At 47.4% G+C, this 22069-nt stretch overlaps 1 protein-coding gene across 5 annotated transcripts in view; it reads right to left on the minus strand.

The window, feature by feature from the left end:
* Nucleotides 1–22069, minus strand: part of WNT7B (Wnt family member 7B) — a 138255-nt gene that overhangs the window by 83070 nt on the left and 33116 nt on the right. The window contains exon 1 of one of the 5 annotated variants that reach the window (XM_083181303.1): nt 19638–20375. The exons of 3 other annotated variants lie outside the window; for them this stretch is intronic. Coding sequence is in view for 1 of the 2 variants with exons in the window: in XM_083181299.1 (XP_083037425.1) it covers nt 19638–19720 (83 nt within the window). In the remaining variant the exon portion in view is untranslated. Of the gene's footprint in view, nt 1–19637; nt 20376–22069 lie in introns of those variants that run through there. One more of the 5 variants, XM_083181299.1, reaches the window with a different exon arrangement.

The following is a 22069-nucleotide window of genomic DNA, read 5'->3' on the forward strand; positions in this document are numbered from 1 at the left end:
AGGTAAAAAGTGCGGCCCCTGACAATAGGACTGACCCCTATAACCCAAAGGCTTTTACAAATACTGGGCCTCATTTCACGTGGTCCCAAAGTGGCTGAAGTGTGAAAGCTGAACGATGCATGCTTCTGCGCCACAATGGGCACACGCACCTCGTGAATTGCGATGATGGTCGCAATGAAGGATAAGTCACAAACTGAGTGACAGGCAGACAGTTTTGCCAGAGAGCGGTCTGACCCCTAAGTTTGCCGCCGGCCGCCTGACGGAAATGATGAGGCCGCAGTTGGCGTCCTTATGCTCGGGTCAGCTTCTGCCAATAGGGATGCGGTGTTTACAGTAAATAGGTCAACCACTATTGGTCCACAGGCCATAGGTCATTTTTTGGGAACGTTCCCGCGACCTGTCCGGGGCCAGCAGTGTCCCGCAGCAGGCGGGGGGCAGTTGGGAGTTCCCCGTCACCCGTGAATAGACACATGCGCACAGTATCAATTCCTGCAGCCAAAGGGGTGGGAGCATGGCCAGCAGCTCACAGAGCCGCTGACCCCACAGCAGTGAAAATCAGGGCGTGCCCTTGCAGTATAGGTCACACTCCCTGTTTCTAGGCCACGTTTACAAAATACCAGGAGGTGCACGCTCTGTCCCTCTTCTGGATCGGCCAATGCTGGGATATATATGTCTATACCCACTTGGATGAAAAAACACCTTTTTGTAAAAAAAAAAAAGATTTCCTTGCCGCATGCCGCTTGCACAGGGCCGTGGATGCCATAGGCTGCCTAATGGCGACTAAGTGACCCAATGCTGGGTCCTAGGACGGAGGTCAGATCACTACTGCAGCAGAAGGCGTCTGCTTGCAATAGATACTTCATGCTTTACTAAACAGCAGTGATAGCCAGGGGCACCATCAGGCCGGCCGAGCTCCGGTAAAATGGAGGGGTGTGGTCACCGGCAGGGGCTTCTGGAAGGGGGAGTGGCCACACCCCCATGAAAACAAAAACATAAACTACAGGGAGAGAGAGGACAGGCTGCTGCAGCTGTCTGTCTCGCCAGCTCAGCACATGGCACTGTGGCGGAAGCCTGTCATATCTCCCCCCTGCAATGGGGGAGGAAGGAGCGGGACCCAGGACCCTCCGCCAGACCCGGGCCCAGGTAAAAAGTACCTGCACCCCCCCCCCCCCACCCCACCCCCTCCACTGGTAATAGCAATTCTAACCGTACCTGTATTAGGCCCATACTCCCAATTATGGACAGGAAAGAAAGCAACAGCAACCGCATCAATAACCCCATCTGAATGATACTCATAGAACTTTCTCTCACTAAGGGGTCACTGACAAAAGATCAAAACAAGCGCCTATAAATTTTGATAAAAGTCTTAAATCCTAAAGCACGGCATGTCAGTTTAACTTGCTAGAACAAGAGCCAACCTAATGGTTTTTTTTTCAGGTTTTTTTTGCATCATTAAAATATATATATATATTGTAATGATGACAATCTCAAATAAATCATAATTTATTTAATCTAAAAAAATAAACTTCCCAGTAATAATAAGTGGGATTGCACAAATGCATTGACATGTGTATACCAGGCTCATACAGATCCTTTAGGAAAACAGCAATGAAGAGAATAAGGAGTTATAATAAATTCAGTTTTTGGACTACTCCAATCCTAATGGTCAATTTACAATCGATTTTAATCAACATTGAGCTTCCACGGCAAAAACACACCTTTACTGACAGATTCATTTTATATTATTTTTAAATGTTAGTAGATATGCTTTCTTGCCTTGGAAGGCCAACATCGATTAAGATCGATTTTTGAATTCAGCAACTTCGATCAAAAGAAGAAAAAAAATGATCTATGAAAATAATAATAATAATAATAAAATAAAAATAAATAAATCAACCAAAATCGACTTTTATACTGCTTTCACATTGCAGAAATGGGTAATGACACGGTATTCTTAAATGGGACTTTAAAACAGGTCTGAGCCTTGAGACCTTTCACATTGCAGGTGAAAACCGTTTTAAAAATCATTTAATACCATTCAAACATTCAACCCGTTTAACCCCAAGGGACACGTTTCAAGCCATTGAAATAGAGCTGTTCAAACTGCCAAAAAAACGGCTATGAACCGTGTAGGACTCTGCTTTTTAACCGTGTTGAAATACCGGTTAACTTTAACCGGTAAATCAACTCTGGCACTTTCACATTGCAGCCTTAAACGTTTTAAAATGGAAAAAAAACGGCAATATACCGTTTTAAAAGTGCGATGTGAAAGGGGTATTAGTAAGCGTACCCCTTTAGTTTTAAGTTCCCGGTTGATATATCAGTATTCCTATCAGCCAAAGCTCCCATAGACAATGTAGACCACTGTGCAATGAGATGGGGGCCCATAGATCCAGCCCGGCAGATGCTGCTACATAACTGAATTCCATGTTAAACCCAGGGCTGAAAAGGAAAACACCGTCTGACATCAGCGATAAAACCATCAGGACTTGAAATGTGGATTTTTGACACTAAGTTTGCATGAGTCGGACACAGATGAATAACCTCAGCGGATCATCAAAAGGAGAACAGATTTGTTTTAGTGATGCGGAGAACAATTGTATCCCCGTCCTAAGAATGCATGGGAATCCTAGGGGGAGATGTGTATAATTACACTGCGTGAGCAGAACCGCACTTGAAGTATCAATGAGATTCAAAACCACAAGAGTCTCTTCTTCAGCTGCCCAAAAAGAAAAGAGGACTAGTGTGGTTTCTGAATCCTACACAAAGTAAGCAAAATAACCCACGGCTTCTTCAGACCATATCTTGTTCCTACATTTCTGGCTTAACCGCTGCAGTGCCGGTGTCCATTCGATAAAAGCTACAGAGAAATCTAGTGGTGTCCTGCAGCCAGGGCCGGCGACACCACTAGGCAGCCTTAGGCATTTGCCTAGGGCGCCGGCCGCTGGAGGGCGGCAGTTTGGAGAGCCGCAGTTTGGGGGAGCGTTGCGTCACGGCGACCCGCGTCACCCGCCAAGCTCCCCCCCCCCACTGGAACATCACATCGCCGGACACCCCCGTCCCCTCCCTGGGAAGAGTCGCGGCGGGCAGCTCCGCATCGAACGGCAATCCACCCCCCCAGAACATCCCCCACCACATCACCAGCAGATGGCCCCCCCTGGAGCGAGTAAGTGAATGAGCGCCGGGGCGCCCCCCCCTCCCTCCCCGCCTGGGGCGCTCCGGTGCCTAGCACTGGCCCTGCCTGCAGCCCCCTCTCCCTAGGTGTACCACCCTTGCAGGGGCAGATCAAGAGAGGGGAGGGTCCAGGTACCCCATTGGGGGCCAGACTTTGCCAAGAAGTTTCTACAAAGGTGTATCTATAATGGGTAATCCGATGTGCAAAATGCTGACCGCTTATACATAAATACCCTAATCCTATTGTGATACCCCCTAACCCTCCGCAGCTGTACCCTAACCCCCCCCCCCCCACAGTGTTATCCTAACCACCCACCTTAGTGCCTACCCAAGTCCCCACCCGCAGCCTAACCCTAACCCACCCCCATCTGATCCCGCCTCCGGGCAGTGTAACTGTAACCAATCCTGGCATACTTGTGTGTATTGGATGAAACTTTTACCACTACTGACCAAGAATCTCTATTTACAGAGAATTTGCGCTAGAACAGCATTGTATGGCCCTCAGATATCATAGGCACTGTGAGATATCTCCCGATCTGTGGTCACACAATATCTGGGTTTCTTCCCAGAGAGAAGACATTTGCCCAGTTAATCCTCTGTAAAATATCCCAGTATGAATGGCCACACGATATCTGGGTCCTAGGGAGGCGACTTTTACCATTCAACCCCTTTGAGATATCCCATCATGTATGGTCACACAAAATCTGGGTCCTGAAGAGATGTTTTCCCATACCTCCCCTTTGCGAATCTCACCATGTATGGTTGCACAATATCTGGGTCCTGGGAGGAGACAATTTAGTGTTCCTTCTCTGTGAGATATGTCACAGTGCATGGGCACAATTTCTTGGTTCCTTCCTTGCGGAGGAGACAACTAAGGACCTCATTCTGATTGACTTGCAAGGCTGCAAATTTTGTAGCCTTGTGAGTCCATCAGACGTCGCCCACCGCCCGCAGTGCCGGCCGAAACACAGGACCCCCCACACGGCTGCAAATGGATCATCATTTCTTCAGCGCTTGCAGTTCAGAGACACCTATATAGCATACCTCCCAACTTTCGAAGTTCTGCAGTCAGGACGATGCTCCTGCGCGCCGGAGGCGTGCGAAAATTTCCGGGGGGGCGTGGCCTAACTTGGGGCGTGGTCTATACTCGCGGCTCTTCCGCGAGGCCACGCCCCCATTTTGCCGCTATGGGGGCATGACCCAGAGGCTCTGTGAGCCTCTAGCCATGCCCCCAGTCCCCTGGCTGCGCACAGCGTTTATTCCCCGCTGCTTAGCAGCTGACGGGGGGGGGGGGGGACTCCCAACAGCCCCCCCACACCACAGGACACTGCCGCCCGCGGGTGGGACATCGGGACAGGCCCTGACAATCGTGACTGTCCCGATAAAATCGGGACTGTTGGGAGGTATGTATATAGTGACTCTAAACTGCAGGCGCCCTGCGCGAGGACAGGGTGGTCAGCTGACCTCTGGTGACGTCAGCTGCCCGCCCCCCACATGTCCATCACGGCCTAATTAGCCTGAGAACGCCCAGTTTCTTAGGCATTCCCATATGTTAATGGGGTTGGCCAGCGCTCCCCGCTCTTCAACACCCATGTCCCCCCCCCTCCCCCCCCCCGGTGTGTAGGGTGCGTGCACCCGGCGAACCAAAAGCTCTCCGTGGGTGCACGCACCCTGCATCTGCACAGAAACACGCCTGTGCAGACGCTCAACATCGGCCCTCCGTGCGAACGCAAAGAGGACCAAGTGGAGCTGAATAAGGTCCTAAATACGATTCAACAATATAATTAAGAGAAATCCCACATGTAAAAACAATTCTGCACTTATCAATGCAAAACAATTTAACATCGCACTTAGCTCTTGATGATTAATAATAATAATACTATAATAATAATAATTACTAGATCGCTATAGTGTGCGGTATTTGTATAAAACAAGCGATACGCACAACCTCCCCTACACAGTCACGGAAATGTCCAGTTTATCAGGCTCATAGATTTCTCAATATGACATTCAGCATAGAACCCATGCGATCTTAGGCGATGCAGTCAAAATCCCGACGGTCAAAATCCCGACAGGGTCAAAATCCCGAATGGGTCAAAATACCGACAAGGACAAGTTCCCGACATTTAAAATACCGACATGGTCAAAATCCAGACATTTAAAATCCCGACAGGGTCAAAATCCCGAGATATAGAATGTACAGGTTAAACAGTCTACATGACTTTCGGTCGACAGGTGCGAGGTCGACATGGGTTTTTTCACTGTTTTTTGACCCGACATGTGCCGACAGGCGGTATTTCATGCCCTACCATCCAATAGGGCATGGTGGGAGAATAAAATAGGGTACTTGTTTCCTATCTGGGCGCCCACTAAGTTAATTGCGCACCATGCTATTCTCCGTAGAGAAATCGGATCGCATCGCATCGTACACATACACGATATTGAACGATGCGATGCGATCCGATTCGATTTCCCATAGGAAACAATGTTAAATGGCTCATTTTAGCCAAATTATCATAGGAACAATAGTAAATGGGCCAAAAACACCCCTGAACATTGAAATGTCCCCCCAAAAGTAGTTGACGCCACCCCACCATCAACGTGAACCCGAAGCGTGGCGAGCGCAGCGAGCCCGCGAGGGGCGGCGGTACGCGTCCTCCGACCTTTTCATGCCCTACTATCCACGTCGGCGTGGAGTGAAAATAGAATAGTGTGGCGAGCGTAGCGAGCCACCGAGCCCGAAGCGTGGCGAGCGCAGCGAGCCCCGCGAGGGGACGCGGATACCTTCACAGGTAAACGCGTCCCTTCGCAGGCTTCCCAGGTGTTTGCGTCGCCATGGACACCTGGGAAGCCCGCGAGGGGACGCGTATAACTGTGAAGGTATCCGCGTCCCCTCGCGGGGCTCGCTGCGCTCGCCACGCTTCGGGCTCGGTGGCTCGCTGCGCTCGCCACACTATTCTATTCTCACTCCACGCCGACGTGGATAGTAGGGCATGAAAAGGTCGGAGGACGCGTACCGCCGCCCCTCGCGGGCTCGCTGCGCTCGCCACGCTTCGGGTTCACGTTGATGGCGGGGTGGCGTCAACTACTTTTGGGGGGACATTTCAATGTTCAGGGGTGTTTTTGGCCCATTTACTATTGTTCCTATGAGAATTTGGCTAAATTGAGCCATTTCACATTGTTTCCTATGGGAAATCGAATCGGATCGCATCGCATCGCATCGTTCAATATCGTGTATGTGTACGATGCGATGCGATCCGATTTCATTACGGTGCCGTACATAGAAAACCTGGGCGCCCAGATAGGAAACAAGTACCTAAAATAGTGTGCCCGAAGCATTGCAAGTGAAGCGAGCGATGCGAGGGGCTGCGGTTCACTTCCAACTGTGGGCCTTATTCTAGTTCACTCTTTCTGACAAAATCCTTCTTAGATGGACAAAACCATGTGCACTGCAGGGGGGCAGATGTAAAATGTGCAGAGAGATCTAGATTTGGGCGAGTTATTTTGTTTCTGTGCAGGGTAAATATTGGCTGCTTTATTTTTACACTGCAATATGGATCTCACTTTGAAGTAAAACCCCACCCAAATCTAATTCTCTCTGCACAAGTAACATCTGCCCCACCTGCAGTGCACAAGGTTTTGTCCATCTAAGAAGGATTTTGTCAGAAAGAATGAACTAGAATAAGGCCCTGTGTCCATGTCGACTGTGTCGACATTCGTGTGAAAAAACAGTGAAAAACCCATGTCGATCTCGCAAGCTGACGACGGAAAGTCATGTAGACTGTTTCACCTGTACATTCTATATGTTGGGATTTTGACACTGTCGGGATTTTAAATGTCGGGATTTTGACCATGTCGGTATTTTAAATGTCAGGATTTTGTCCTTGTTGGGATTTTGTCCTTGTCGGTATTTTGACCCATTAGGGATTTTGACCCTGTCGGGATTTTGACCGTCGGGATTTCATACCGAGGGGGAGATTCTCTAAGAATCTCCGCCCCCCTTCGCAATTATAATTATCGCATATGTTCTAACATATGCGATAATTATAGCAAAGGACAGCTCTTGCGTTAAGAGCTGTCCTTTGTGGTGGGAGACAGCGGGTCCCAGCGGCTCCCCCCTCCCTCACACACCCGGCGCTGCTTCTGCCCCGGGCTCTCCTCCTCCCTGCACCCGGAAGAGGATCAGTGCAGGGAGGAGGTCACAGGTCCGGGCAGCACAGCTCTGTGCTGCCCGGACACAGGTGAGGGGGGCGATGCGGGGCAGCGGGGGTCCGTGCGGGGCGGCGGGGGGTCGTTGCGGGGCGGCGGTGGGATGCGGTAGAAGCCCATTGGCTTCTATGGGGCATCGCCAGATTTTTCTGGCGATGCCGCCCGCCGCAGTAATCCGGCGGGGAATGTTTACAGCAACCCAAAATGCGGTAAAAACCCTTATAACGGGGGTTTTACCGCATTTTTAGCTTAGAGAATCTCCCCCCGAATCTGTTCTTAGAGCTTTAGAGATTTTTATGAATACATTGGTTGCGTCTGATTTACCTTTATAGATTCATTTTCCTGGTTGCGCTACCTGCCTGACTGACCACAGAACTGCTCCCAATTTTTACCATATTTAAGCTAAAACGTTTCCTCTTTGTTGCCGCCATGATGCGGACACCCAGCAAGAAGCCAAATTAGATTAAGCGAGGGCTGCATAGGCATGACACCATAATGCTCATTGCATATTACGGGGTCAACATGGATTAACCTGCTCTGCCTGGGGTTAACATGCTCGTTGCCATGAAGTTACATGCTCTGCCATGGGTTTCATTCTTTGCCAGGGGTTAACATGCTCGTTGCCATGGAGTTACAGTACATGCTCTGCCAGGGGTTACATGCTGACTTCCAGAGTTGGATCTCAGCCCCAGCAGCATGCAGGGAGGCAGCAGACACAGAGCAACCAACCAACCACCCACCTTCCACCTTGGAACACAGTGACCTGGACATGGCTGGGGAACCAGGTCTGGGACTGCCGGGCTGGAGATACAGTATGGCACTGAACCTGCTGCAGCTGGTGGCGGTTGGGATGGGAATGGGGGGAGCAGGGCGGGCTGAATTCTGCAGAGTGGGTGGTACTCCCGCGGGAGGTGGCCTCTCTCTGACCCAGCTCCTCCCAGCACCCAGGGACTACCTACCCTAAGTATACTCCTGTCGCCGAGCCACGGTAAACTCCCAAGTCAAGTGACTGTCTCTCAGCAGGCCCTGGAGTCGGTGAGCGGAACGACACAGAAGGACCTCTGTGATGCTGCTGCCCCCACGCCGGCCCACATCCGCACTCCCAATGCCGCCGCTAAAAAGCTGACTCCAGCGCATTCAGACCCGGCGCACTCACCAACAAAAACAAAAAACTGTGTGTCCAAACCAGGGCCCCCCTGACAAGCTTGGGCATGGGTAAAATGTACCTGCTCCCCCCCCCTCAGCACCCATGTTTGCAGCTAATCGCCGATCCAGCTAATTTTCGCAAGCTGTGCTAAACAATTTTCAGACTTGCATGGGGCAGGATTTCACTCTGGCAGGACGGCGTATACCTGATCACTGGGCAACAATACTTACCAGCCCAGCGATCATGACTGCATCAGGCCCTATGTAATTCTGGGCCTGATTCAGAGGTGGATGCAGTAACGGAAGAGAACGTATAATAATGCTGTAGCCAATGGGCCATTGACGGAAATGCCCACCAGCCGCAGGTCTAATCTGCCCTAGAGTGCAAAAAAAGTCGCACCATCGGTGAAACATCGTCCACATTATCAGGGGATGTTGCTATAGGCAACCAGTCAGAATACTCATTTAGCACCTACTAGAAGATAATAGACAGGATCTGATTGGTTGCCCATGGCAACACCCCATGTGAAACAGAACACCCATTTTAGTAAAATCCCCCCCCCCATCATATTTTGCACCTTTTCTAATCTGTTTTTAAAGAGAGATAACGTACCAGACAATCAGCTCCTAACTAATATGTTACAAGCGGTGTTTGGAAAATGACAGTTAGGAGCTGGTGTGTTGGTAGTTTATCTCTCTCCTCTCTGTTAGCTATATCAACTAATCAGACGCTAGTTATTGTTTTCTAGCAGCCAATCAGATTTTACTTATGGTTTTCTAGAATGTGCTTGCTAAATAAGAGCTAGAATCTGATTGGGTACCATGGGCCACACCTCCTTGTTTGCGTTTTAAAGTTTTAATAGGTCTACCGCTAGTCTGTATAACTAAAACTTTCTACATGAAATCAGTAACGCTCTTGTAAATGAGCGTTTGCATTACCATTCATCCGAAGATAAATGCAGGATATTCCATAATGGTTACGTCCAGACAGAAATAGGGTCATCATGAACGAGAGGGGGTAATTCATTTACTAATTCGGCCGCGGGACTTTGGAATGGACATCCATCTGCTTCCGTGGAACCCATTCGGTATGAAAAGGGAACTATCATATTTCTGAATCCTCCAGCCGAATAGCAACCAGCCCCTGCCGGGAAAAGGAGCCTCTCTTTATATCCAGTACTAGGATTCTCTAGAAGCCAGCCTCAACACCCCCTGCCAGCAACTTTTGTTTTTGGGCAAGTTACTCCTCATTGTGCCATTGGCACGCAAATTCAACGATGTTTTTACAGTGCGAATTCAACGTGCATATTAATGGCGCTTAGTACAGATCACCACTGTGATGTCCGACAATGGCGCTTATGGGTATAGAAAGCACATTCTCGCCAAATGTCATTCTCAACTGAATAAATAATCAAAAAAAAAAAAGGGCCATTTTAATCGTAACATACAGGCAAGAGATATCTGTGAATTCAAAGACGAAGAGAAAAAAAAAGATTTTCAGGTGAAAGGCGCCCCCAAAATTGGCCTAGTTAATAAAACAGTGTGAATATAAAATGATTGAGGGATCAAGAGTTTTAATGGGTTAACTGGTTGGCCACTTACAGCTGTCACTGCCTGCAGGTGGGTGGTTCCACAGGGTTGCCCCAAAAGCTATCTTCTATTCTAATCAACTCCACCTGCCCCATTTATTTTTCCATTTGTTTACATATCCCTGATGAAATCACATTGGCTAAGGGGACTTACCCCCTTTCATACACAGGATTCGAACACATGACCTTCCATATTGCAACCAGATACCTCACTTATTGAGCTATTTACCCACTGCAAATGCTGCTGTGGCTGGTATATATACAGAGGGCTTGCATTGGCAAGCTGCCCGTCCACTTCCTTCCTAGCGTGAACGCATATGTAGCTCAGAATGGGCGGCGGCAGCCAACCATTCGCAAGGTGGGGTTTGGTGGACTCGCAAGGCTGCGAATTCTCAGCCTTGCGAATCAAACAGAATAACCCCCTTAGTCTCTAGGGGCCACCCCGTACTGATGTTGGCTTTAGTCTCTGGTGACCGCCCCGTGGTGACCGCAGCGTGAACTAAGCTTGTTGTGGAGATCAGTGGGAACTGCGCTGTCCTCCATTAGACGGTGCCCAAAGTTCCCTGACAGAAATCACACATTAGCTGAGCTGTAATAACTTCTGTTATTACAGCGGCCATTCAGAGTCACCGTCCTGACAAAATAAGCTGCAAAAACGCCTCCAGCGTCAGAAATTTGCATACAGTGGAAGGAAAAAAAAAAAGAGCAGCACTTGTCGAGCGTGGGAGCTGAGAGGATGAACCCGTTGGGTGCAGCAAATTAGGGTGGCACTGGGTGATTGGCAGCATTCGCCCTGGTACAACCAATGGGTGCACTAAAAAGACATAGTTACCCAATACAGTATAATAGTGAAAGACAGCACAGATTAACGTCAACGTGATGAAGGTGTGCGACATAGTGACTTCTGTCAGGGCATTTGGTGTGATGTATGCCAAGTTGCCTTTAATAAAATAAACTTTATCGACAACATAACATTTCAATTTGCATTTAGAAATAAAATAAGAATGCAAAAAAGGCCGTAAGGAGGTGTGCGCAATCGGCATCGATGGGCAACTTCGCTGCCCCGTAGCACGAGGCTTTGCGGCTGGCCTGCTACTCCACAGGTGTAGTGGGCGGAGTCAGCACAGAGCGCGCTGTCACAGTTACGGTGCTGCACACAGGGATATACCAAGGCATATACTTAACGATTAGCGCAAAATGTAGGTGGAGGAGAAAGTGTCACCACCAAATCACATTGGTTACTAACCTCTCTCCATCCTGGACCCCCCCCCCCTACCCGGAGAGATGTCCTTGTATCCATTCTTTTGGTTTCGGTTCTGATTTAGTGTCGTGTTTTGGTGTTGGCAAAAGCCCAAGTGTCTTGGATCAGATTAGGTTTTGCAAAACCTGAATTTCTAATTTAAAATTCAAATTCCGAACTGTGGGAAAATCTGACTCGGTTAGCGTAGGATCTCCTCAGGATTGTTTCGGATTGGATCCACAAAATTTGTGTGGATTCGGATTCCTGGAGAAAGGAATCCGCACATGTGTACTCCGCAGTAGGTCAGGCAGACCAACATGGTTTTGCATTGTAAATGATTGCCGCTTTAAATATACGGGCAATCTCGGCCGAAATCCTGGACCTCCACAAACTCGGACCCGCTACATTTCCCCAAATATCTATTCCAGGAATTCTCAGCTCCGGTACTAAAACACCTTCAGCAGGTCATGTGTTCAGGATTTCTATCTGAAGAAACAGGTGGGATTATTACTGACTCAGCAAAGCACCTGTACATAATGAAAGAAACCCAGAAAACATGACCTGTTACATGAGGACAGGAGTTGTCTAATGTATTCCATTCCTCTGCCGCAGGCTGTGATGCTAGGACAGTGATGGCTAACCTTGACACTCCAGATGTTGTTGAACTACACATCCCAGCATGCCCTGCATCAGTTTTAGCATGGCCAAATAGCAAAACCGTAGCAGGGCATGCTGGAATGTGTAGTTCAACAACATCTGTCAAGGTTAGCCATCACTGTGCTAGGAGGAATATGTCTCTGGATAGGATCTGTCAGACATGCTGTAACCCATAGCAACAAACTAAGCAACAGATTTCATGACTATTCTAGGCTGGTGTAGGATAATATCTGATTAGTGGGTATGAATTACAGCACATCGTTGTTGTTTTTTCTCTTTTTGCGGCAGGAGCTGTAACCTATAGCAACAACTCAGTGATGATTTAAAATAGGAAGACAAAATCATAGGGTATGGGTCGACTCAATAAAGGTAGACATACATTGAGTCGACCACTAAAGGTGGACATGTCTTAGGTCGACAGGGTTGGAAGGTCGACACACGCATTAGGTCAACAAAGGGAATGTTGACATGAGTTTCACGTTTTTTTTTGTCTAGAATGCCGGCTGGCAAAGTCGACATGGACACCGTCTAAGTGCACGTTAAAAAACTTATGTTGACCTTTTGACTGTAGACCATCCCATTGTCGACCTACTGCTTGTGTCACCTTCCAACCCTGTTGACCTATTTCTTAGCCCTGTTGTCAGTGGTCGACCCAAAGTATGTCGACCGTCATTGAGTCGACCTAGTGACCATTTCCCCAATCCTATTGGTTGTTATGGGTTACACAGCATTATATATGAGTCATTAATCACATTGTATATTGTTAAATAGATTTATTTATTATTTATTTACAGCGTCTTATATAGCGCAGCAGATTCCGTTACAGTGTCTTATATAGCGCGGCATAGTCCGTTACAGCGTCTTATATAGCGCAGCAGATTCTGTTACAGTGTCTTATATAGTGCAGCAGATTCCGTTACAGTGTCTTATATAGCGCAGCAGATTCCGTTACAGTGTCTTATATAGCGCAGCAGATTCCGTTACAGTGTCTTATATAGCACGGCAGATTCCGTTACAGCGTCTTATATAGCGCAGCAGATTCCGTTACAGCATCTTATATAGCGCAGCAGATTCCGTTACAGCGTCTTATATAGCGCAGCAGATTCCGTTACAGCGTCTTATATAGCGCAGCAGATTCCGTTACAGCGTCTTATATAGCGCAGCAGATTCCGTTACAGTGTCTTATATAGAGCAGCAGATTCCGTTACAGCGTCTTATATAGCGCAGCAGATTCAGTTACAGTGTCTTATATAGCGCAGCAGATTCCGTTACAGCGTCTTATATAGAGCAGCAGATTCCGTTACAGCGTCTTATATAGCGCAGCAGATTCCGTCAGTGTCTTATATAGCGCAGCAGATTCCGTTACAGTGTCTTATATAGCGCGGCATAGTCCGTTACAGTGTCTTATATAGCGCAGCAGATTCCGTTACAGTGTCTTATATAGCGCAGCAGATTCAGTTACAGTGTCTTATATAGCGCAGCAGATTCCGTTACAGCGTCTTATATAGCGCAGCAGATTCCGTTACAGCGTCTTATATAGCGCGACAGAGTCCGTTACAGTGTCTTATATAGCGAGGCAGAGTCCGTTACAGTGTCTTATATAGCGCAGCAGATTCCGTTACAGCGTCTTATATAGCGCGACAGAGTGCGTTACAGTGTCTTATATAGCGAGGCAGAGTCCGTTACAGTGTCTTATATAGCGCAGCAGATTCAGTTACAGTGTGTTATATAGCGCAGCAGATTCCGTTACAGTGTCTTATATAGCGCAGCAGATTCCGTTACAGTGTCTTATATAGCGCAGCAGGTTCCGTTACAGTGTCTTATATAGCGCAGCAGATCCCGTTACAGTGTCTTATATAGCGCAGCAGATTCCGTTACAGTATCTTACATAGCGAGGCAGAGTCCGTTACAGTGTCTTATATAGCGCGGCAGAGTCCGTTACAGTGTCTTATATAGCGCAGTAGATTCCGTTACAGTGTCTTATATAGCGCGGCAGAGTCCGTTACAGTGTCTTATATAGCGCGGCAGAGTCCGTTAGTGTCTTATATAGCGCAGCAGATTCCGTTACAGTGTCTTATATAGCGCAGCAGATTCCGTCAGTGTCTTATATAGCGCAGCAGATTCCGTCAGTGTCTTATATAGCGCAGCAGATTCCGTTACAGTGTCTTATATAGCGCGGCAGAGTCCGTTACAGTGTCTTATATAGCGCAGTAGATTCCGTTACAGTGTCTTATATAGCGCGGCAGAGTCCGTTACAGTGTCTTATATAGCGCGGCAGAGTCCGTTAGTGTCTTATATAGCGCAGCAGATTCCGTTACAGTGTCTTATATAGCGCAGCAGATTCCATTACAGTGTCTTATATAGCGCAGCAGATTCCGTTACAGTGTCTTATATAGCGCAGCAGATTCCGTTACAGCGTCTTATATAGCGCAGCAGATTCCATTACAGTGTCTTATATAGCGCAGCAGATTCCGTTACAGTGTCTTATATAGCGCAGCAGATTCCGTTACAGTGTCTTATATAGAGCAGCAGATTCCGTTACAGCGTCTTATATAGCGCAGCAGATTCAGCTACAGTGTCTTATATAGAGCAGCAGATTCCGTTACAGTGTCTTATATAGCGCAGCAGATTCCGTTACAGTGTCTTATATAAAGCAGCAGATTCCGTTACAGCGTCTTATATAGCGCAGCAGATTCAGTTACAGTGTCTTATATAGCGCAGCAGATTCCGTTACAGCGTCTTATATAGCGCAGCAGATTCCGTTACAGCGTCTTATATAGCGCGACAGAGTCCGTTACAGTGTCTTATATAGCGCAGCAGATTCCGTTACAGTGTCTTATATAGCGCAGCAGATTCCATTACAGTGTCTTATATAGCGCAGCAGATTCCGTTACAGTGTCTTATATAGCGCAGCAGATTCCGTTACAGTGTCTTATATAGAGCAGCAGATTCCGTTACAGCGTCTTATATAGCGCAGCAGATTCCGTCAGTGTCTTATATAGCGCAGCAGATTCCGTTACAGTGTCTTATATAGCGCGGCATAGTCCGTTACAGTGTCTTATATAGCGCAGCAGATTCCGTTACAGTGTCTTATATAGCGCAGCAGATTCAGTTACAGTGTCTTATATAGCGCAGCAGATTCCGTTACAGCGTCTTATATAGCGCAGCAGATTCCGTTACAGCGTCTTATATAGCGCGACAGAGTCCGTTACAGTGTCTTATATAGCGAGGCAGAGTCCGTTACAGTGTCTTATATAGCGCAGCAGATTCCGTTACAGCGTCTTATATAGCGCGACAGAGTGCGTTACAGTGTCTTATATAGCGAGGCAGAGTCCGTTACAGTGTCTTATATAGCGCAGCAGATTCAGTTACAGTGTGTTATATAGCGCAGCAGATTCCGTTACAGTGTCTTATATAGCGCAGCAGATTCCGTTACAGTGTCTTATATAGCGCAGCAGGTTCCGTTACAGTGTCTTATATAGTGCAGCAGATCCCGTTACAGTGTCTTATATAGCGCAGCAGATTCCGTTACAGTATCTTACATAGCGAGGCAGAGTCCGTTACAGTGTCTTATATAGCGCGGCAGAGTCCGTTACAGTGTCTTATATAGCGCAGTAGATTCCGTTACAGTGTCTTATATAGCGCGGCAGAGTCCGTTACAGTGTCTTATATAGCGCGGCAGAGTCCGTTAGTGTCTTATATAGCGCAGCAGATTCCGTTACAGTGTCTTATATAGCGCAGCAGATTCCGTCAGTGTCTTATATAGCGCAGCATAGTCCGTTACAGTGTCTTATATAGCGCAGTAGATTCTGTTACAGTGTCTTATATAGCGCAGCAGATTCCGTTACAGTGTCTTATATAGCGCAGCATAGTCCGTTACAGTGTCTTATATAGCGCAGTAGATTCTGTTACAGTGTCTTATATAGCGCAGCATAGTCCGTTACAGTGTCTTATATAGCGCAGTAGATTCTGTTACAGTGTCTTATATAGCGCAGCAGATTCCGTTACAGTGTCTTATATAGCGCAGCAGATTCCGTTACAGTGTCTTATATAGCGCAGCAGATTCCGTTAGTGTCTTATATAGCGCAGCATAGTCCGTTACAGTGTCTTATATAGCGCAGTAGATTCTGTTACAGTGTCTTATATAGCGTGACAGAGTCCGTTACAGTGTCTTATATAGCGAGGCAGAGTCCATTACAGTGTCTTATATAGCACGGCAGAGTCCGTTACTGTGTCTTATATAGCGCAGCATAGTCCGTTACAGTGTCTTATATAACGCGGCATAGTCCGTTGCGCTTTACAAAAGGAAACAACAGTGATAAAATAAACTGGGTAGTAACAAACCGACATAGAGGTAGGAGGGCCCTGCTCGCACGCTTACAGTCTATATAATAATAACTTCTGCATATAGGATCATGCCTGTGGGCACAGATACTCCCACTTTATGCTATATAATATATATAGTAATTCCTTTGGCCCTGATCGTATAATAAATAATTTGGTCACCATTAAATAACAGAGGGAGGCATTTTTTTTAATTCAAGGTCATTTCAATATAAGGATACCCCGTACATAGATGTCATACATGTGCCAGGCAGCCCAGATTATACCCTGTACACCAATGTCATACATGAGCCATGTCATACATGTGCCTGGCACATGTATGACATGGCTCATGTATGACATTGGTGTACAGCCCCATACCCCATAGGCACCCCATACTATATCCATGTCACACGTGTGCCAGGCACCGCAGATTATACCCATGTCATACTGTACATGTGCCAGGCACCGCAGATTACACCCATGTCATACACTGCAGAATATACCCATGTCATACACGTGCCAGGCACCGCAGATTATACCCATGTCATACATGTGCCAGGCACCGAAGATTATACCCATGTCATACGTGTGCCAGGCACCGCAGATTATACCCATGTCATACTGTACATGTGCCAGGCACCGCAGATTATACCCATGTCATACACGTGCCAGGCACCGCAGATTATACCCATGCCATACACGTGCCAGGCACTGCAGATTATACCCATGCCATACACGTGCCAGGCACTGCAGATTATACCCATGTCATACACGTGGCAGGCACCGCAGATTATACTCATGCCACACACGTGCCAGGCACTGCAGATTATACCCATGTCATACACGTGCCAGGCACCGCAGATTATACCCATGTCGTGCATGTGCCAGGCACCGCAGATTATACCCATGCCATTCATGTGCCAGGCACCGCAGATTATACCCATGCCATACACGTGCCAGGCACCGCAGATTATCCCCTGCGCACTGAGGACACGCCAGTGAGAAACGCTGAGATCTGTAGTTCTGCAGCAGCTGGAGAGCCGGCGTGGTCTGAGCTGGTAATACATTATCCTTATATTGAAATGACCTTGAATAAAAAAATGCATCCCTTCGGTTGGAGCAATCATTCACTTGCAGCTCCCGCAGCATCTGCCTCCTGGTATCCAATCTTCCGAACCTATAATTATGTCACACAGTCCGGGTAACCACCAGCATCTCAGCATCTGGTATGCGGTCGAAAAGTTTTGTTTCAAGATCAAAACTATTTATAGGGAGCAAAATATTTCAGGATAGTAATTTCCTATACGGTTTTATGAAAATATGGCTGCATTTATGTCAAAAGAAAAAAAAAAATCATCCAGATATTATAATTTTTTTTTTTTTTTACATTTATTTTTCCAGAAGCCAAGCCGTAGGGGTCGCCATTCAGACCGTGACCTTAAGATCTTCTTTGAAAAAAACGCAAAACTATTTAGTGCATCAAAAAATGTCAAACCAAACAACCAATATAATCTCATTTCTTGTTCCATAAATCAGTCGTCTCTGTACATTAGCGGCCAACGCATGTGCATCGCATTAGGATCCAAGTCTGCAAGAGAACAGTCTAATAGAATAATTGAACGACTCTCTACTATATAAATCAAGTTTGCAATTGAGCCAGAACCAGCACGGGTATTTGGAGTGCCCCGTTAAACAGTTTCGCAAGCAATAGAAGTTATTATACACGGTATACGGGCTCCCAGCAAGAGGGCGAAAAACTAATTACGCCAATAAAGTTATTAAACATTTCACACCGGTTAAAAATAATCCCAACAGTGCTGCCGACGGTAGTTCTAGGTGCGCGGAAGACAGACCTCGTCAGCTAATAGGATGCATGTGCAACGGAGGGAGATTAGTGGTCTCCCTGTGTATTTCCGTTGTGTAGGTTAGAGATTCTTTGGCAGGTGGACAAGTCTTTGGCACGTTGTCCAACCCATTCTGAAATCAACCTCAACCGTTTGTTCCGGGGTCAGGCTTATTTCCAAAGATCTATCTCTGTCTCACTAATGAAGAACAGACACCTTGAAGTGTTGGTGAATCTATTAGATTGGACTGTGAGTGATAGATCAGAAAACACCTATCCAACTTCCAATCATCGGTGTGATGCGTGGGGGGGGGGATTATTATAAATTTCACAACGGTCAATGAGAACAGCCGGAGAGAAATTGGTTGAGGCCGCAAACGATGCTCGGTGGGATTAATTAACTATGCGTTCTTTGGGGAACTGGGGATTGAGGTTCTCCTATTGGAGAACATTTATGAAACCTTGGAGAAAAATTCCAGTACCAACCGATCAGCTCCTTACTGTCATTTTTCAAACACAGCCTGTAACATGGCAGTTTGGAGCTGATTGGCTGGTACATTATTTCCCTCCACTTTATCTCTCTCCAAGTTTTGATCAATCTCCCTCCAAACAATCATAAATGATATCACTTCCGACCCTTTTATCGCCACAGCAGACCATATGACGTCATCTGCATCTGCTGTACAATAGTCCATATATCAAAATAGCAATACATTTCCACATTCCAGTGCTCTACCACACACACACACACACACACACACGCGCACCTGCACATTTTTGGGAAATGAGTCTTAAGAGAAAAAAAAAATTCCATTAATAAAGAAGTTTTTCATCACTTTATACAAACAGTGCAGAGATAAAATATGAATATCTTCCAAAGGTGGTGTCTCATCTCACAAGGAATCGACGCACACTGTACCGTCCAGGTGTCTGAGATGCAGATTTAGCCACGCCTATCGTTGGTGCGCCAATCACCACGTGCAACCTCTGTGGCGATTGGTGCAATCCCGTTGCCACGGGCATGCGTCTGATTCGCTCCCGCTGCTCACAGAAAAGCATCGATGTTGCCATGTGGCCTAATTTTGGTGCGACAAACAAGCACGAGTGGCCGAAACGCGGCGACGAGGAGTGTGGCTAAATCTGTAAGACACAGCAGCATCCTTTGGTGCCTACACCTATGATGGCATCTTGTCTTGGCATTGATTCGATGCCACCTTGCAAAGAACACATTCTTCCTGCACAATACAATCAGGGGAGCACACATTTTTTTGTTGTTTAAGGATGAGGGGGTATCAATTTTTTTTTTTTAAACTATGGAAACTTTTTGCAACTCCAAAAACTCTCTTCCAGACCGTGGGAAAACGCCCCCTTCTCCTGCCAATCCCACTATGGGCCACCAACTGGGATTCTACAAAGACACGATGATTACAAATAAAAAAAAGGCAAGACTTACAGGTAACTTCCACTGGTAAGGATGAGAAATATCTGGGGGTAGTACACTGAGAGTAATACAGTGCGTGATGTCAGCAGAATCATGGCTGTTGTCCTCTCGCAGGTAGATAGATCCTTATAATTCCGTTTAAGGCCCCCCCCTAAATCCTTGACCCCCTCCCCAGATTCGACGACACAGTGGTCCCAGTCCCCGTGCTTGGATGATCCCCCTCCTGGTCCTCAGTAAAAGCATGTAGGGAGCTGCTGTCTTGGTACCGTGCCTGTCATGTCTCAGTGGTTGCAAGTTTACAGACTGGGAACTCTCTGATGATGGTTTAAAGGATTTGGATGGCAGGGAGCACCTCTCTTGTGTCCCCCTCTCCCTCTGGCTTTCATGAGCCTGTGATCAACCATTGGGCAGATTGATGCTGCAGTCCGCCTACTTGTTTTTTAGTAAAAGGGGGAGGATGACAATAGGGTGACAGTGATACAGCTTGTGTATTCACTGGCTGGGATGCTGCCATCCCGGAGTGAATGTCTCCCATTCCAGCTGTCCCGGACACAGTGCTCAGTGCTTGGCACCAGTACAAGTGGAGTACAGAGGAGTAAGGACACCTTGCCAGGCGGACACTGTAAAGCCTATCAGCTGTCACGAGACTTATGTACCATTCATCCAGCGCATCACTGTCATTGTCACTATACTCTTTTCCAAGTATAAAGTCCAAAATGTACACGGCTTCCCGTACTGTCCTGTGAGGTCATTTCCACGTATCATGCTCCTACTGTATACAGGTGCACACGCGTCACCCCTGAATTAGTGTTACATGGGGAATATCTTATCGCCTTGTCTAATGTGACTGTATCGGTGTATATATCAGGGCCTGGTGTTCAGTACAAAGATATGGACACAATATCACAGGCAACTACAGTAGGCGTGATATTGCGAGCTGCAAACCCTACGCCAAAGATGCTGCCATGATGGTTACGGTCATTGTTATGTACGGCGAAATGCATGGTTGGAAGATCACCATTGGGCCTATAGGTGCGGTTGTCTTCCAACTCCAGCCGACCGGCCCATGTGTGTGGTCAGATTTAAGGGATGCCAAGGGTAATCTAGGGCACTGTGGGTTACACTAGTTGCCATGGGCAGTACTGGATTCTGGCTGGGCATTATCCTATAATATTCATTACAGCTTCTTTCTGACTGTATTCCAGACTTCCTGGCCAGGGGTCATAGTGTCGACTCAATGAAGGTCGACATACATTGGGTCAACCACTGTAGGTTTGCAGCACTTAGGTCGATACCTGAAACAGCGTCAGAAGGTTGACACAAGCATTAAGTCGATAGTCAAAATGTCGACATGAGTTTTTTTTTTAATTGGTCCCAAATGTTTACATAGTCGACATGGACACCATCTAAGTCAGGGCTGGGCAATTGCGGCCCTCCAGATGTTGATGAACTACACATCCCAGGATGCTTTGCATTAGTTTTGCTATGTGGCCATGCTGAAACTGATGCAAGGCATGCTGGGATGTGTAGTTCCTCAACATCTGGAGGGCCGCAATTGCCCTAGGGCGATCTAAGTGTACCACGGCCCCTCGCATGGCTCTTTGTGCTCGCCATGCTTCGGGCACTGTTACTGTATATTCTCCCGCCACGCCTTAGTGGATGGTAGGGTATGAAATACCGTCGGCACATGTCGGCTAAAAAAGAAAAACTCTGAGAAAATATCGACATTTTGACTGTCGACCATCCCATTGTCGACCTCATGCTTTTGTCGACTTTCAGACGACCTTAGCCATGTTGACTTATTTCAGATGTCAACCTAAGCCCTGTTGACCTTCAGTGGTCGACCCAATGTATGTCAACCGTCATAGGTTTCCCTGGCCAGGGCTAGAGCAGGGTTGACGACTTTTAAAGTCTCCTCTCAGGGAGAAGCCCGGAGAGGACACTGTGAGAGGACACTGTCAGCAGCATTTCGGGAGGCAGGGCCTGATGTAGAAGTCATCAAGCACGGGCCCCCACTTGGCAAATCCCGCAGATCGAGGGCCTTCGATGAGGGGCGCGGCTAAATGGGGCAATTTGCATCTTTAGCCTTGCCCCCTCCCCCGAAAATCGTGGGAAATTAACATTGCCGTGAAGAAGATGCGAGGGGCCACCGGTATCCAGGAGGGTTGCCCACATTTCTGGGGGGCCAGGAGGGGGACCCGATTTTCGAAGTCACAGAGAGGCAGATGTGACCCCAGCTCCGGCCTCCACATAAAAATAGGACCATCACCACGACGGTGTGACCATAAGAAGCCATCTAGCTGGCCACACAATCGCCCATATAGTATATAAATTGTCATTCTGCACAAATGTGCCGTTTTGTGAGACACTATAGGCCTGTAAAACATTTCCAGCCCTCGGCCCTTGTTGACATTTTGACCATACTGGCCATATGGTGTCGACCT

Source organism: Crinia signifera, chromosome 4 (genome assembly GCF_055691185.1).
Source record: "Crinia signifera chromosome 4, ASM5569118v1, whole genome shotgun sequence".
NCBI classification, from domain to species: domain Eukaryota; kingdom Metazoa; phylum Chordata; class Amphibia; order Anura; family Myobatrachidae; genus Crinia; species Crinia signifera.